We start from the raw sequence: 18,685 nt of genomic DNA, 5'->3' as shown, positions 1-18,685 counted from the left end.
TGTATTTACTTTCGAGCGTAAATCTCAAGAAAACCAGGCGTAATCACAAAAAATACCAAAGTAAGACTTTGAATTTTTTTTTCTTTCTTAGCAAGAGATAAACAATAATGGTAAAGTTGCATTTACTTTGATTTGTTTTCATGAGCAATGCAAACACGGGTGGTAAACGCGCAATCCAATTCCCACTGGGAATACGCTTAAAATGGGTTGCGCGACTTCCGGTGCTGGTGTTGCGCATCAATATATACAAAATCGAGGTAGGTGGATTTTTGTTCACATTTACGAGTGTTTTCGAAAAAAAACAAATGCTATTCGACACAAAAATGAACAAAGATCATATGTTTGAAATACCAAATTATTAATTTAAGAATCAACCCTAATATCAAGAAAACTCTGCTGGCTGTAACTGTCAAAAAAGTATGGAATCATGAAAAATGCTAATTTTCTAACTCTTGTGCCTTCTTTCTGGAAATGTGACGCTTCTAATGATCAAACACGTGTAAAACAGTCATAAATATTACATACACTTGAATGAAATGTTGCTTTTGGGGAAAAAATTGGCAAAAAACAATCGGGAATGGGGTTGCGCCCCGGGAATGGAGTTGCGCGTATACATTATATTTATTATGATGTATACGAGCAACTCCATTCCCGGTGCGCAACCCCATTCCCGATAATTGTTTGTCAAATATGTCCACGTAAGCAGAATTTGAAGCAAATGATTTTGATATCCGTTACTTCATGACAGTTAAGTTATCATAAAAAGCATCAGATGTCCTCAGATTAGGCATATGAGGTCAGAAACTGCCATTTTTGTTGATTTCATACTTTTTTCACGAGTTTTTGTGATAATAGAGCCGAATCATAAATTACAAACCAGATATTTTACATATATGATGTATCATCATATTTGTGTCGAATAGCATTTTCCTTTTTTCGAGAAAAAATATTCTTGTCTCATACTAAGCAAAATCATAACTTCACATACCTTACTTTCGTCTTTTTTTACGCACAACACCAGCACCGGACGTTGCGTAACCCATTTTAAGCGTATTCCCAGCGGGAATTGGATTGCGCGTTTACCACCCGTGGCAAATGAAATCAGTGATATCACTGACAAGATCCAATGTTTGTTGATAACACAGGTAAACTTTATGGAGAGACATTAATGACTGAATTAATGAAATTTGTGTTTCGTGATAAAAATGTTGTTCTTATTTCTGAGCTACAAGAATATTTTTACTTACATAAAGCCTGATCCTCTTTCCAACATCGGCTTCAAAGATCCAGGTTTTCTCTGTGAAATCAGTAACTGATCCAGTCTGGAACGATCCTGCTTCTTCCTCAAGGTGTAGGTACCATTTTCCAAGGTCAGCTACATTTCAATAAAACATAGTGTTTAGTCTACCATTTGATGGCTTTAAAGTTGTTACACAATCAGGGATTCATGCTATAGTTTGAATTTGGATAGATACGGTATATGTTTAGGTTTACAAAATACTCATTCTCATGCAAAATATGAGAGAAAAGCTATTTTGAGTGAGCTGAACTTGCAGGGTACTAATGTCCTGGAGGTTGAATGCAATATTAAACCAAAGTATGATAAATTCATCTTAAACATAGCTCTGCAGAAGCTGGATAGCTAAATGATCTAAAAAAGAAGATGACATATTGTTTGTAACTCAACAATCTGTTCCATTCTATTATGTACTACAGTATGTGTTCTCGCATTAGCTAGATGCTTGATAGTCTAGCACAAAACTCCAAAATATACAAATTATAACATACCATAAAGTAAGCAGTTTTTAGAAAAAAAAAATTTTTCTTTGTGAAATTGTACAGGGTGAATGAAAAGTCAAGGCACTCTTATTGCAAGACAACTTCCTTTTAAAGAATTTGTCAAGCCCTGATTTGGCTTATACACATTAATTGGGCACATATTTGGTCAAACTTTGTTGTTATCATGCAATACATTACTTTCTTGATAATCCCTTGTTTGGAAAAAAGTTTATCTCAAATATTTGACATAGGCTTGTAAAGCTGGTTAACACAGTCAAAGATTTTATCAAATCCATTGCTTTTTCTTACCCCCCTTTATGGGTCTAACTGTATAAATTCAAGCACAACAATGAAAATAGAGGATGTTACATATTTTGGGCACTTTTTCATAGTTATTTGAATGCAAAAATAAAATTTGATGATCTGTAAAATTCAAGCAATATAAATGGTGAGATACTTACAGCAGTTGTTTTCATCTCTTTCATCTGTGCACTCAGGTAATCCATTACAGACCTGCTCACTTGGAATACATTTTGATGCTAAGTCACATGGAATATAACCTGGAAGAAAACACAGAATGGATGTGGAGGCTGATCATGATCTGCTCTGGTCGCAAAGGCATTATCAATCATGTCCAGCATGATAGGGGTTGGAGTCCATTCGACATATATGTTAAAGAGTTCCGCTTTAGTCGGTGCTGGAGGGCGTGAGAGGTGTTGCACATTTCATTACCTCTCATAAACAGACTCAATCAAACCGAGTCTGCTAATATTTTTTTGGTTGTATTCTTTGCTTCCAACGGATCTTTTTACAGATTTTATTAACTATCACAACAGCAATCTGTAAGTGCCGTGTGGCGGATGTAAAAGGTCTCCCCGTACATGGATTCAGAGTTGTTATATTTTCTGGTATTTTGGGATCATGGAGTTCATTCAACATGTGTAATAGAGTTCCGCTTAAGCCGGTGCTAGGGGGCGTGAGAGGTGTTGCACATTTCATTACCTCTCATAAACAAACTCAATCAAACCGAGTCTGCTATTATTCTTCTTGGCTGCATTTTTTGCTTCCAAAGGATCTTTTTACATATTTTATTTACTATCACAACAGCAATCTTTAAGTGCCGTGTGGCGGCTGTAAAAAGTATCCCCGTCCTTGGATTCAGTGTTGTTACATTTTCTGGTCCTTTGGGATCATGGAGTTCATTCAACATATGTGTAATAGAGTTCTGCTTAAGCCGGTGCTAGGGGGCGTGATAGGTGTTGCACATTTTATTACCTCTCATGAATAGACTCAATCAAACCGAGTCTGCTATTATTCTTCTTGGTTGCATTCTTTGCTTCCAAAGGATCTTTTACAGATTTTATTAAATGCCCTTTATTTCATGTTTTTCAGTGAACTACAGATATTTATGTTATTTTCAAAGTTAAAAATTATCAAATATATTTTTCAATGGTAAGAAACTATAAGATTTGTAAATTTAGTCAAAACATATAAAATAGAATAGAAAATTCTTCGTTTTAGATGCATGGTTGAAATATCTTTCACTCATGAAACTCCACATCTTATATTTTCACTCATGGCTACGCTACTCCTGAAAATACTGCATCTTGTGTTCACTCATGAAAGATATTTAAGTCTTTTTTTAGTAGCAAATATCTTCTTAATCCCTGTACTGTTTCACCTCTTGTAATAGACTTAGAAAGACTGTTAAGATTAAGAAATCTGTAATAATGTTTATTTCTTTCTTCATACCGACATTGACATTTTTCAAAATATCAGCTCATCTCAGAGTCTGAGGTATAAGATATTGCAATTTGTTTCAGAAAGTGCTATTATTTGAAAAGGATAATATCACAGAGATGTCTATTTTAAAGGAATCTACAGGTGGTGCACTGATGTGAGAGAATTGTGTGTGGTTTAATTTTTTCAAATAACCCAACATAGTTCGTCAGAGAGTTAAGGAGCAGAACCCATCAGCAAATATCTATAAAGAAAATTAACAGCAAACAGTTTGCTAGACAAACCATATCCCTCTAAAAGTTGTTTTCGTAACCCAAATTTACTTTTGTCTTATGTTTTTACTTTTTCCATAACCTTAACTGACCTCTTTTAACGCACAAAATATTCAGCTCTGCAAAAGAGATCTGGCAGTCCAAGAAAGATAGAATAAGAACTCAATGGAGCCAACAGCAAAACCTGATATAAAGATTAGAAAGACACTCTACAGTTTCCTACCTTCAATGCAGCAGAGATGAGATGTGACAGTCTTATTAAGATAGAATAAGAACTCAGTGGAGCCAACAACAACACCCGATGCAATGTTGAGAAAGACACCCTATACTTCCCTACCTTCCATGCAGGCTTAGCATCTGACAGTCTTAACAAGACAGAATACGAACGCAATAAAGCCAACAACAAAATCAGATGTAAAGATAAAAAAGTCACTCAACAGTTCCCTACCTTCAATGCAGCAGAGATTTGACAGTCTCACTAAGATAGAAAAAGAACTCAGTGGAGTTAACAACAAAACCTGATGCAAAGACGAGAAAGTCACTCTACAGTTCCCTACCTTCGATGCAGCAGAGATTTGACAGTCTCACTAAGATAGAAAAAGAACTCAGTGGAGTTAACAACAAAAACCTGATGCAAAGACGAGCAAGTCACTCTACAGTTCCCTACCTTCAATGCAGCAGAGATTTGACAGTCTCACTAAGATAGAAAAATAACTCAGTGGAGCCAACAACAAAACCTGATGCAAAGATGAAAAAGTCGCTCTACAGTTTCCTACCTTCAATGCAGCAGAGATGAGATGTGACAGTCTTATTAAGATAGAATAAGAACTCAATGGAGCCAACAACAACACCCGATGCAAAGATGAGAAAGACACCCTACAGTTCCCTACCTTCCATGCAGGCTCAGTATCTGACAGTCTTAACAAGACAGAATACAAACGCAATAAAGCCAACAACAAAATCAGATGTAAAGATAAAAAAGTCACTCAACAGTTCCCTACCTTCAATGCAGCAGAGATTTGACAGTCTCACTAAAATAGAATGCAAGCTCTGTTTTTTACTGTCTCACAATGACAGAATAAGAACTCAGTGGAGCCAACAACAAAACCTGATGCAAAGATGAGAAAGTCACTCTTGTAAAATAATCAAGGATTATTTTATTTGTTTAAGTTGCTTTAGGTCAGGAAGTATATCAATAAGCTTTCCACATCTGTCAAGTTGATATATGATGCATTTATGTAATTGTTTATTATATCAAACTCTCACGTTTTATACGTCAAATTGTCAGACAGTGCATATAACTGATGTTAGAGAATTGCTATATATTGCTGTTTTAGATATCTCGGATAGTCAAAAAGGGTCTAAGACAGACCAGGCTTAGGCCGGTTGTCCGGACTGAGACCTAGGAAATGGGTCTCGTAGATATTAAGATTAAGTTAGGTTTTAGATATGACACTTGTTAAAATCAGACTTAAGAAGTTACAAAATGAATTATGAAAGTTATGTACGAAATATTCTACTGTGTTAATAAACATCAAATACGTTCAAACTCGTGTTGTGTTACGTTACACTTTACAGTTTCCTACCTTCAATGCAGCAGAGATGTGACAGTCTTACTAAGATAGAATAAGAACTCAATGGAGCCAACAACAAAACTTGATGCAAAGATGACAAAGTCACTCTACAGCTCCCTGCCTTCAATGCAGCAGAGATTTGACAGTCTCACTAAGATAGAAAAAGAACTCAGTGGAGCCAACAACAAAACCTGATGCAAAGATGAGAAAGTCACTCTACAGTTTCCTACCTTCAATGCAGCAGAGATGTGACAGTCTTACTAAGATAGAATAAGAACTCAATGGAGCCAACAACAAAACCTGATGCAAAGATGAGAAAGTCACTCTACAGTTCCCTACCTTCAATCCAGGCTCTGTTTTTGACAGTCTTACAATGACAGAATAAGAACTCAGTGGATCCAACAGCAAATCCTGATGCAAAGATAGATGAGAAAGACACTCTACAGTTCTCTATCTTCAATGCAGGCTCTGTATTTGACAGTCTCACTAAGATAGAATAAGACCTCAATGGGTCCAACAGCAAAACCTGATGCAAAGATGAGAAAGTCACTCTACAGTTCCCTACCTTCAATGCAGGCTCTGTATTAGACAGTCTTACACTAAGATAGAATAAGAACTCAATGGAGCCAACAGCAAAATCTGATGCAAATATGAAAAAGACACTATAGTTCCCTACCTTCAATGCAGGCTCTGTATTTGACAGTCTTATACTAAGATAGAATAAGAACTCAATGGAGCCGACAGCAAAACCTGATGCAAAGATGAGTAAGACACTCGACAGTTCCCTACCTTCAATGCAGACTCTGCATTTGACAGTCTTATACAAAGATAGAATAAGAACTCAATGGAGCCAACAGCAAAATCTGATGCAAAGATGAGAAAGTCACTCTACAGTTCCCTTACTTCAATGCAGGCTCTGAATTTGACAGTCTATAAATGACAGAATACGAACTCAATGGAGCCAACAGCAAAACCTGATGCAAAGATGAGAAAGTCACTCCACAGTTCCCTACCTTCAATGCATGCTCTGTATTTGACAGTCTTATACTAAGATAGAATAAGAACTCAATGGGTCCAACAGCAAAACCTGATGTAAAGATGAGAAAGTCACTCTACAGTTCCCTACCTTCAATGCAGGCTCTGTATTTGACAGTCTTAACAAGACAGAATACGAACTCAATGGAGCCAACAGCAAAACCTGATGTAAAGATGAGAAAGACACCCTACAGTTCCTTACCTTCAATGCAGGCTCTGTATTTGACAGTCTTATACTAAGATAGAATAAGAACTCAATGGGTCCAACAGCAAAACCTGATGTAAAGATGAGAAAGACACCCTACAGTTCCTTACCTTCAATGCAGGCTCTGTATTTGCAAACAAATGGTAAATTCTCGTTTTCATCATATATCATTATTTCCGTCACCGGATGAACGGCAGTGGCATTACCGATGCTCTGATCTGGCTGTTTGGGACCCCATCTTGGAATGTTCTCCAAAGGTACTTCTATTTCTCCAATCTTCCATTTTCCATCCTCATTATCCTTATGTAACCCTGAAATGGAAAAGTAAGAAAATATAATAACTTTACCAGCTACATGCAAAAATTTAATGATGTCGCTGTGATATAGAATTCACTTCGTGCTATATTTTTGCTCTAGTATTTCATTCGTCTGTTTATAAACATTTTTTATCTGATGTTTTAATGTGTTTGTTAAACATATCAAATTTGAAAATCAAAGCAAATGACAGACAAATTCAGTCAAGTGAATATGCAAATTAAATCATGTGGCAGATATCATAGTTTACAAAATAAAATTCAAGAACCCCCCTTGTATTAATTCATTGGCAGATTTTAAAAATCTAAAAGATATCATCTAGAACTTTTTTCTATGGATATATTAAAAATATAAAATTGTGTAAATATGTACTCTATCATTTTCAGCGACCACAAAGATATGCCACCATGCCCACTTCCATGCTACCCAAAGGACAAAGTATGTATTCATCACTTTGTCTGTCTGTCTGTCCATCCAGCAATTTTAGTCCGCAGTCTTAGCAAACACTAGCTCAAATTTAGCGAACTTTCATATGAAGCTTCACTCAGGAGAGGTGCATTTTATCTTCATGTTCTGGTCGGGCGATTTTTTTCAACATTACTATATAATAGAAACCATTCCTTGTCAAGAGTATTCAATCGCTGGAAATCAGTGAAAGTTCATAGGAAGCTTCATTCCGAAAAAGAATTGGTCGACTCTTTCTTCTCTTTGCAATTTTATTATTCAAAATTAGTCTACTAAAGAATCATTTCTTTACCAGGGTATTCTTTAGCAACTCTTGGGTTGAGTTTAGTGAAAATACATCTCAGCAACATTTAGCTCAAATTCAGCAAAAGTTCACAGTTTGCTTCATCATGAAGATGAAATTAGCATATTATCCTCATATGCAAGTCTGACGAAGTAACTGCCCTTTTCATATTCAACTTTAGTACACTATAGCACCATTTCCTGTCAAGAGTATTCCTCAGAAATCTCTCATTTGAATTCAGTGGAACTTCATTGGAACCTTAATCTCTAACTAGAAGATGCTTTTGTAGAAAAGCACATATCTGCCAAAATGCATAGTAGTAAAAGAAAAGAAGTCAATACGGGACAGGGAGCGGAACTCATAGAGACAATAACGACTGGCTGCAATAAGGGTCATTTACGCGGAATGTCCAATCATCCCACTAAGTTTCAACATTCTGGGTCAGGTGGTTCTTAAGTTATAAATTGTAAATGGTTTTCCATGTTCTGGCCCCTGTGACCTCGAACTTTGAGTGATCCCAAAATAATTAGGGGTCATCAACTCTGCATATCCAATCATCCTATGAAGTTTCAACATTCTTGGTCTTGTGGTTCTCAAGCCATTGATTGGAAAGAGTTTTCGACAGGAGTGAAATTCAAAGAGGAACTTATGAACTGGATACGGTTTTCCATGTTAAGGACCCTGTGACCTTGACCTTTGCTCAAGTGACCCCCAAATAAAGTAAGGGTCATCAACTCAGTAAGTCCTACGAAGTTTGAAGGTTCAGGGTCAAATGGTACAAAGTTATTAATAGGAAACCGTTTTCCATGTTCTGGACCTTTTAAAATGATAAAAAAGTATCAATATGGGTCATCTACCCCTGTATTTCCAATCACCCCACGTAGTTTCAACATTCAAGGTCAAGTAGTTTTCATATTATTGATCAGAGGACACCCCCAAACCAAAATATTCACCTCCTTGGTACAGTCACGTGAAAAAAGAAGAGGTCTTCCTAGCATGAACGAATATAGTAAATGATAGAGCAATCTATTTTGCAGTTGAAATTTCTCTGTTCACAAAACCTGATTTCACTGGTTAAAATATTTGTGCCCAACTTCATTATATTTGCACATTGACCAATGAGAATAATTTAACGAATGTAGTAAAGTTCTTCAAAATTTTCTATTTGCCTAATATCGACACCCACTCTCCTATTACTGACACCTTTAGGATAATGTTAATTAAGTTTTTACTGACAAGTTTATTGATAATTTGTATTAGTTCTTTTAATATGTTTTATAATATCAAATGTGTCTTGCAACTATTACTATAATGTATCTGTTCTGGTTGTTAATAGCAAAGTAATAAATATATAAACCAGACCATGAGCAGTTCTTCCTATATGTCCTTTAATAAAGTAAATACACATGTATTTTTGTTTCTAAATACATAAATAAGGCACAATTTGTACACTATATTGACACAACATTCATATTACATTGTTTTCACTATAATTAAAACACCCAAAGCACTATAAAAGCTAGCTGCATTTGTAACCACTGCAGTATATTTCATTACCATTATCTAAGCTTGAAAGAATAAGATTTTACTCTTACGGTATCGCAGAGCTGAATGCCATTTAAAGTACATATGATATTTGCTTTGTTATTAAATTTTTTTATAATTACACCTTGTTTTAGGGTAGAAGTTTGAAATATTTCATCTGGGGGGGGGGGGGGGAGAGAAATCTGAAATAGCTCTGTAGGTTTCAGAAAAATGCAGTTATTTGACAGAGTTACAATACAAAACAATCGAATGAAAAAGCAGCCCCTGTTTGAAGTTAACTGGCTCAGAAATCAAGTACAGTACAACCTCTCCAGAGCGGCCCTCTCTTAAGCAAAAAGCTCTCTATAGCAACATATCAAAATTTCCCCAAGCTGAAATATACTATCAAATTTATCTCTCCGGAACAACAACCTCTAAATAACAGTTTTAAATGTACAGTATAGATTTTTTTACTCCTTTCCTTCTTTCAGAATAATGTATGCATGTGCATCAGTGTGTATGCCTAGATACCCCCTGCTTATAAATGCAATAGACTATATGTAATTTAAAGGTTTGGATTAGGTTTAATATAGCCTATATAATGAGAACTCGGGTAGACAGATCTTACATTCTGATATTTCACGTTATCGACAAGTCAAAAAATATAACGATATTCAACTCGAATACAATCATTTGGACTAGGTATATGGTACTTCACTGCCACCAATAACATCATTTCTGCCTTTAGCGCTTACCTCGTTAGTTTTAAAAATGACATGCATCAAAGGTACCATGCCAGTATAATAAAAATGGATATAATCGAATTTATAATTACGGTTACTCGTTATAAATCCGATTTTTGTAACAACTCACGGATAATTCGTACAAGCTTTACGAATAAGAAAATGGCGTAACTGCATACTGTAAGGGGAAATAACTGTAAGCAAATGTTATAAGTATCGTAGTACGTGTAAGTATAAAATTAATATTTTTTATCATTATTGTGATTATTTAAAGTTAATTTCAGACTTATTTTGGAACTCGAATTATAATCATTTAGAATCTATACGTCCATAAAATGTAGCGCGCCAACAAATCTTATCTTTTTCTGTTTCAAAAAAAAACGAGAAGAAATCCGAGAGGCCATTTAAAAATTTAAAATTATTACCTTTAGATAAAATTAGAGCTGTTAAACAGAGTTATGTGCACGTCTTCAGATGTTGTCTCTTGTATAAGTTAAAATTGATATGTTTTTAATTTTTTGACCAGGTACCGATTTGAAACTCCTTTCAGTCCAAAAGTCACTTGGTAGAGTGAATAAAGCCGTCTATAATCATCCTATGAAGTTTTGGAACAGCTCGCCTAAACATTCGCCTCGTAGGCCTACTAATTAAAAAGCGCTTTTAGTTGACAGTGACTTGGAGCTACGTACATTTACTGAAATCAAAATGACAAAGGCAATCTACTGACCACAGACAATCCTACAAAGATTTTTATTGTAATTTGCCCAAAGGTTCCCTTGGTATTGACCGGTACCGATTTGCAGTCTCACAATCACTGTAATATTCACTTTTGATCTACTCTTGAAATCCAAAACCTTTGGATGATCTGTTACGATATCATAACATCAAAGTTTGGCTGTGTTTGGCCCAATTTAACCATTCTCTAGTTTTTGATTCGGAACCATTCACTGTACATAGTATTGACCTGATGACCCAAAAAGCGGTCGGCATGAATTCTCTCGCATTGAGTGTACGCACGTCAGTTTATTGTACACTCAATACGTGCGTACATCCGAGCGATTTATTGTTTGCGCCCACAAAACAGAAGTGTAGTCATCTACCTTCCTAAAATGTAAAATGGCCTAATATTTCCTCAGTCCTAGGTCTACCAACAAATTCCCTTACCAAAATTTTAGGCTCTGGCGAACTTACGTTTTGTTTAATTTGCCGCAGGCACTTATGTTTTTGAAGATCAATGGAAGGGTCAGCAATATATTTTCAAGAAAATAGGCATATTTGTCTGTTTTTGCAAAAAATATCATGTACTGATAATGATTTATCTTTTCTAAATAATTAAACAGAAAGAAATACAAATGTACGAGATCATTATGATAAAGTATGTCTTTAGTAAATATGTTTTATGCTTACACGGTTTTGAACCTCTTTAAATATCTTAAAGGTTGTGAAATCTGATAACTGATTTGTAAAATATTTCCTCTGTGTGCAAATGTAATAATTAGTTTGCAGATGACCTAAATTATTTATTGCAATCTATTGTATCTAGGGGTCTTCAGGTAGGATAAGTCTACAATAAACAAAAGGTAACCGTTAAAAATCATTCAATTTTTTTTTTGATTGCGTCATAATGTGAGAACTAACCTTACATCGCAACATTTGTCCAAGAAATTCAACACAGTATACTTTCGTGATTTATCCATCTTTCTGTAAAGATTTTAGTTTAGTATGGAAACAAAAATATACATAGATGTTCAACGTTAATTACTGTTTGGCAGTTTGAAAAATGGAGCCAAACTGTACGCAGTCAATAAAACAAAGAAGAAGTCATGTGATACTGTTCTGGCAGTCCTCCGGCGAACTTTCACATCTTGTCAGACAATCAAAAGATTATGGCGAATTTTTTTAAGTTGAAAGTATAAATATAAAAGGATTCTGGTGATATTTTGGTGAACAAAATCATGTGATAAAGTTTCTGGCGATGTTACGGCAAACTCGTTATTCAGTAAAATCTGTTGTGAGTTTGCAGCAAAGTCATCGAAACGTTTGCCGAAAGATCGCCGCTACCGGCAAACACTGTAAACATGTATTACCCTGTTCTGGCGATCTAAAATGTTTGCGGCAAATATACTGCAAGTTTGCGGCATAATTTGCCGCAAACTTTTCATTTCTGTTATGGTTGACCAACACACGTGTATTAGCAAAGCAATAAAAATCCCGTTCTTTAAAAGACGCAAGGAGTAGGGTCATAAAAACGGGCATGCAAGAATCAAATATCCCAAATATGATATAATAGCACACTCTCGTATGTAAGGATCTGTGACGTCACCGATAAGGTCTGCTATCTAAAAATAGCATAAGACTCAATTTGCGGACAAACAACCAGAGCATTCATTGTACAACAGCATAAGTAAACCATCAATTTTGCCTTTATTTCGTTATTTTTGTTCAGGTTTCTAGCCTGCACATCGCAAACAAATGTTTTTCTTCAGTTTTTATTTCACTAAACTAGCCGAGAAACTCTTTATTTTATAATCATGTTAGAAATAACATACCGCTTTTTCATCAATATATATGTATGAATGGATGATGTTATTATATTATTCTGTTCATTTTGTGACACATCCAGCTTTAAAAAAGAATATTTAGAAAAAAATATAATAACTTGGAAAATGTATTAATACCAAAGAGAAAGCGTTATTTAAAAAAAAATGTATTCACAGATCCAAATTGTTCTTCCTAGTTACCGTCATAATTATATTAACGTTTTATTTTTGTAAAAAAAAAATCTTCCGTTTTAAGTGTTTATAAATTTAATAAGTAAACTGTCATACACATTATTATTTTCGGCCTAATATTCAGTTATTCGTTGAAACAATTAACACCTCTGTGATATACATATGATGTGTTTTATTACAAATGACCCCTTAGTGTGACATAATAAATTATAGATATTTGACTTTTGATAGTAATATTTAGATGTTATCTGATAATAAACATGTTCGAATCTAATGCAACACCATTATTTTCTTCCAAATCGTATAGGTATTTCAATACGGAAATGTTTGACGGGTCCACACCGACCACAGCTGACATCGGGGACCATAATCAAGTTTGCGTCTTGTGTTGTGTGAATCAGTTGTTTAAAAATGAAATACATGTAGTTATTGTAGTTATGATTTTAATTCTGCTGATACATTCTTTGAACGTCATAAATCAAAATGATTTAGCATTAAAAGTTTCAACCACAAGTGTTCTTCAGTGTGTCGCATTCGAAAATATTGTAATTTGTTATTAAGACTGTAAACCGTTTCTTCTGATGCAAGATTTTAATAGTATAATATGGGGTTATGTTCATGCTACATGCTTTTAAATAGTGCTCTTTATTTGCTTAGTAGGCCCGTTTTGAATCGTTTTGTTAAAATAATATGTCTGTATATTTTGTATTCCTTACATTCGTTCCAATATATTTCTTTAATTAGTTATTTATAGTTTCATCTCTTTTATTATTATGTTAACGGGTGCGACAATTTTATACAGGTGGCATGTTACTTTTTTTAATTCCCAGATAGTTGATGATTCGTTATATATAAAAAAAACGCTCCCTTGTCCGCAATTTGCGCATTGCATTATGGTATAACTGCTGTATGTTCTATTTATAGAACACGAGAGAGTGCTATTAAATAATCATAACATACCAAACCAAATTGTCTTAGGCAGCAAACCAGCAACAAAATCGTGGTACTCTAATTCATTTTCTGGATAATACAGAACACTTCCTTGTCTGAAATTGAAAACAAAATCGTTAGTTTATACATTTTTTACAGTGTGACTTCTGTCGTGCAACACTGCTGCGACTTTGGATGTAGCAGGAGGTATTCTGGTTGTGGTCATGGAGATATTAAAAACAATTACCTTCTTTGGAAAATGTTTAAATAAGTTGAAGAAAACATTTGCCTTTTATGTAGGTATTTACTTTTACGGAACTAAGATATATAGATATAAACTGAATATCAAATCTTTATAACTAAATCAGACGCATTCCAATGAGTACAGTATGGTTATTTTGAAAAACAACTGTCACCAAAGTAACAGACATGCTAGTTATTAAATGTAGTCAAACAAAGTTTTCTTTCTCTTATTTTGAATATAAATGACATGTAAGTACTTCCATGGCATTTTACTAAAACAATTAGGAAAATAACACCTTAAATCTATTTAAGATTCTGTATGTTGATTCTCAAGTAAGACCACAAAGATCCATCCTCTCCAGCCCTTGTTAAAATCCAGCGAGCATATATTTATTGAGACATTAGTCATGTCAGTTAAATTTTTGAATGTTTCCAGTTCCTTTAATAGGAAAATTTCATGTCAGTAAATATCATAAATACTGAAATGGGTATTGAGGACTGTCATATTAAAAAAGCTATCAACTAGGACATTAGGCCATATACATATATATTATTAAAACTATGCCAAACAATTATGTCAGATTGCACCATTTGAAGTATACTTGCCCAACCATTTCCACCGGGGCATACACCGAGACCCTCTAAAAGTCATAATATTATGTTCCCAATAAACCGATATCATGAATATGCCTTTCGTTAATAAAGGATAAAAAATATTCCATATAACAGTTGGCATCAGGGTAGAAGGCAAGAATTTTGCCCAAGTAAGGCTCAAACTCAAAACAGTAGTTAAAGACAATTCACTTACAACTTTCTTTAAACTTCCTCTTTCCCTGTCCCCACCCCTATCACTCACACGCACGTACACGCGCGCGCGCACGCACGCACGCACACACACACACACACACCATCCCCAGCCCTAGATAAAATAAATCAGACATCAAACATATTATTGTTAAGGAGTTCTGCATGTTTGATAACACTACTGGATGCACATACCATTAAACATGGTTTAAAACCCTGTAAAATATCCATTAAAATAGGAAAAACCATTAATTAACCCCATTAATTCTTGCATCACTTCATTTAACAGGTTTCACAATATTGATGGGTTAAATGTTAAAATACCATTAGAACACCCATTTTGACCATGAGTCATGCCGTTAAAAATTTAGTTTAGTAGCTAAAAAAAGTTAATGGCTTTGAAAAAATAGTAAAATTCTGTATATTTTGAATTTAACAGGATTATTCATAGCCCTTAAATTTGATTTAATGCCCATTAAATGTTCAGGTTCTGTACGATTTCATTTAAGTGTAAACTTAATGGCCCTTAACAGCAATTTGATGCCCATTAAATCCTACATTCTGTAAAATGTGATTCGTATATTTTCAGAAGCACAACTTTTTTTTGTTTTTGGCTTGCACTCATCCCATTGAATACTTATAATTCCAGTCCCATATTGTTCTAAAATGGACTTTAATCACAATAAATACATACTACGCACACATCGTCTATAATATATCATGATGTTATATTTAGTTGCATTAAAGTTATTTCCCCTTGATGCAGTTACGCCATTTTTTTTCAAATGTTTGCCTAATTGTGTTCCTACAAAAAATCGGATTTATTTCAATGAAAGTCGGATGAAAACATATTAATTTATTTGATAACATCAATCTACATTATTTTGCTAAGTGTAAATATATATTGATGCATGCCACTTTTTCTGGGTTTTTTTTTTTGTTGTTTTGTTTTGTTTTTCCTGTCCAAATAATCAGCATTTGTATAAGAGAATGGGTGGGGTAAGGAATTTACATTATAAAATGTGTTCAGACCAGTTTAGATTTTCAAATTAATTTTCCAATCCTTGAGTAGAAACTAAGGTTTATAGAGAAGTGAACAGTATCCATGATTGTGAAGATTTACAGTCTGATTTAAATTCATTTGGGGCATGAGCAGACCAATCGCTTCTTCATTCCAATGAATCAAAGAGTGTGGTACGCTTGATCGGGGAGGGGGGAAGCTACTTGTGATGCAATCCCTAAAACATTTGCTCTTAGCTGTTTAAGGCATCTCCTACAGTGGCAGCCATTTGACTCAAAAATTTACATGCAAATTTTCATAAAAATAAAAGATGACTAAGTGGTAACTATAAAGTCAATAAATTTGTCATAATTATGTTTTAAATATCTATGTGAACATATGCAAATAGAAGGATGTGCATTTCACTACCTGTATTATGCCTTTATTCGATATTTTTTATGACAAAATTTTGCAATTTTATCTGCAGTCAAACTCAATATATATTCAATACATTTCAAAGATAATTACAGCCAACTGTAAAGCAGACCGTGAAGAATAAAGTCTTCAGAAATTATTTTGAAATTTTACCTGATTACTGAATTATACACAAAAATCCCAACACCATCAATTTATCCAATTTGTGTTATATGTTCACACATAATTTACATGTATATAAACAGGTGATATTATAGGATTATGTACAGGTTTACCTGGCTACCTGTGGTCAGTAATGCATGTATAAACAACATTTTAAATTAAATTTACATGGGGTTGTCTTTTTGTGTCTAATGCAATAACCAGGAACAATTTCGACAAAAATCCGTAGGAGTTTGCAGTATACATATTGTACTATGAAATTAACTAAATTTTGTCTTTGTAATATTTTTTATATTGGAGTTCTACTGCACATAAAATTTCAATATTTTGTGGTAAATTTTCGGTCTAAACGAGACTCAAATATTTTACAAGCGGCATATGTACTATAAATCATCATATGCTTCTTATGCTGATGATAATTTGACCAGCTGTTAAGGCTTTAGTGCAATTTTCAAGAGAAAAATACTCGGCCTGAAAATATGACCTGATACTGAGTTGTGACTGTGGCGATGCCTTAAGTGCATGCACCTGAGCGCAAAGTACTGAAGTAGAGCTATGTTGTGATTGCCGATTGTGCGCTGACATTGCCATCAACAGCTGCTTTTTTAATACACCTGATGCCTAATGTCTGTACCAATAAAAACTTGGTCAGAATGTTTGTCAATATTATAATGTTGAATAGTTAAAAGTACCCACATGGTCACTTGATCTATTAAACCAGTACCTGTAAACCCTTCTCAGTACAACACAATACAATACAATATCCATTTATTTTCTCATTTCGTATGAACATATGACAGAATAAGGATACAATATGACAATATGTACGAGGCTGTTACATGTGTCTACATTACAAAATAATGAGAGAAAAAAGAAGAAACAAATATTCTTCTAGCATTTTACAAAACAGTACATATGTATAGATACTATTACACGTGTAGTAATATGTAGTTTAAATCAATACGGCAAATATAAATATGAAGTTGATTATCTTAAGATGTCTCATTCTGATGGCAAATTTTCATGGCCCTTAATTTGATATACCATTAAAATATTACGAACTCATTAAAATTGAATCTGGCATATTTAATGAGACCATTAATCAATTTTTTAATAATTAACGGCCATTAACAGAGTATTAAAAAATTAATGGCCCCATTAGTTCTTACTAATTAATGTGGAATTAAGGGGTATTTTTTAATGGCACATTAATTTCATGCCAATTAAAAAATTTCACGGAGTTTTAAGGAGCCTGTTAACTTACTTTAATGGTTTATTTTAAGCAGCTTTTCATGGCCATCAGTCATTTTAACAAGGTATATTTTACCAGGGTTTTAATATACTTATTTCATGGCTTTTTAATGTATGGCATTAAAACTATGGTCATGAAAATCCCATTAAAAAGTAAGAAGTAACGGGTGAAATTTAATGGTGACCTGTTAAAACTCTGTTAAAAACGTTTGAAAAAATTAAGGCCAATTTCATGACCCTTTTAATGGCATGTGCCTGCAGTAGTGTCAGTCTAGCAAATAATCAAGCCAAAGACACGTCGATTGTTTTCCAGATATCCTGAAGTTTACAATACATCAGGAACAATCAAATTCTACATTTTCGAAAAAGTCTGACCTTATCATGCATATTTCGCTTTGAATCTACATTATTCTTCAACAAAATTCTACAAGGAATTATTTTCTACGAGTGCCATGCCGTAATGGTCTTATCAAAGAGTTTATCGTTTATCTGGTATATATGACTTAAATCATGTCATTAATTGTACTAACAAAGTATTTACTGTAAATAATTTGGATACTTTAATAAAAAAAAACTGACCAGCTTTTAAGGAACAACATGTCTAAAGAGCAATATCTGTGCCGAGACATATGCATGTTTTCGTGCCTTTAATCACCAGTCTATATGTAAGACATTTTCTTGTGGCTTTTGAATACGGTTGAGTAAAGAGTGGTGCTTCGCGCTCAGTTAACTAGTAGTGTTTTCTCCAACTGACTGTTGCTTTTCTGTGGTTCTTACTCTGTGTTTTATGTTTTTGTTCTTGCAGTAAATTTGTTTATACAGTGTACATACATACACATCTGTGAGGTTTTGTTCTGGGGGCTGTTATGGGAGGCTGTATTCTAAGCACGTGGCTATTTCTATTGGATCCTTATCCTTATTTTTTACCACCAGCATTTTTTTCACAAATTCTTGTATTTATAATAAACCACAACAAAAAATGAACATATGATGTTAAGGTTAAAAGTTTAACAAAAACTCCGCGTGATTTCGGTCATTCACAAGCGGAATAGGACAGGTCAGTAAAATGGGCATAACAAATATAACAAATAGCAATTAATTAATTTGTAGTTGATGGGGTTAGGGGAGGGAGTGCATGATGCTGATGAGGGAAACTAAGACACAATAGCAAGAAGCCTTACAGACAGTAAAAA

General features: G+C 34.2%; 1 protein-coding gene across 8 annotated transcripts in view; it reads right to left on the bottom strand.

Moving 5' to 3' along the window:
- Positions 1-18,685, bottom strand: part of LOC123562448 (sushi, von Willebrand factor type A, EGF and pentraxin domain-containing protein 1-like) — a 447,821-nt gene that overhangs the window by 420,425 nt on the left and 8,711 nt on the right. For all 8 annotated transcript variants that reach the window (XM_053537519.1, XM_053537520.1, XM_053537522.1 and 5 more), the window contains exons 4-7: positions 13,628-13,713; positions 6,716-6,916; positions 2,241-2,339; positions 1,248-1,375 (exon numbers count right to left, since the gene is read on the bottom strand). In XM_053537519.1, coding sequence (XP_053393494.1) covers positions 1,248-1,375; positions 2,241-2,339; positions 6,716-6,916; positions 13,628-13,713 — 514 coding nt within the window. The remainder of the gene's footprint in view (positions 1-1,247; positions 1,376-2,240; positions 2,340-6,715; positions 6,917-13,627; positions 13,714-18,685) is intronic.

Source organism: Mercenaria mercenaria, chromosome 2 (genome assembly GCF_021730395.1).
Source record: "Mercenaria mercenaria strain notata chromosome 2, MADL_Memer_1, whole genome shotgun sequence".
Classification (NCBI taxonomy): Eukaryota; Metazoa; Mollusca; class Bivalvia; order Venerida; family Veneridae; genus Mercenaria; species Mercenaria mercenaria.
The sequence above is the reverse complement of the archived record's forward strand: the minus strand, read 5'-3'. Positions and strand labels throughout refer to the sequence as shown.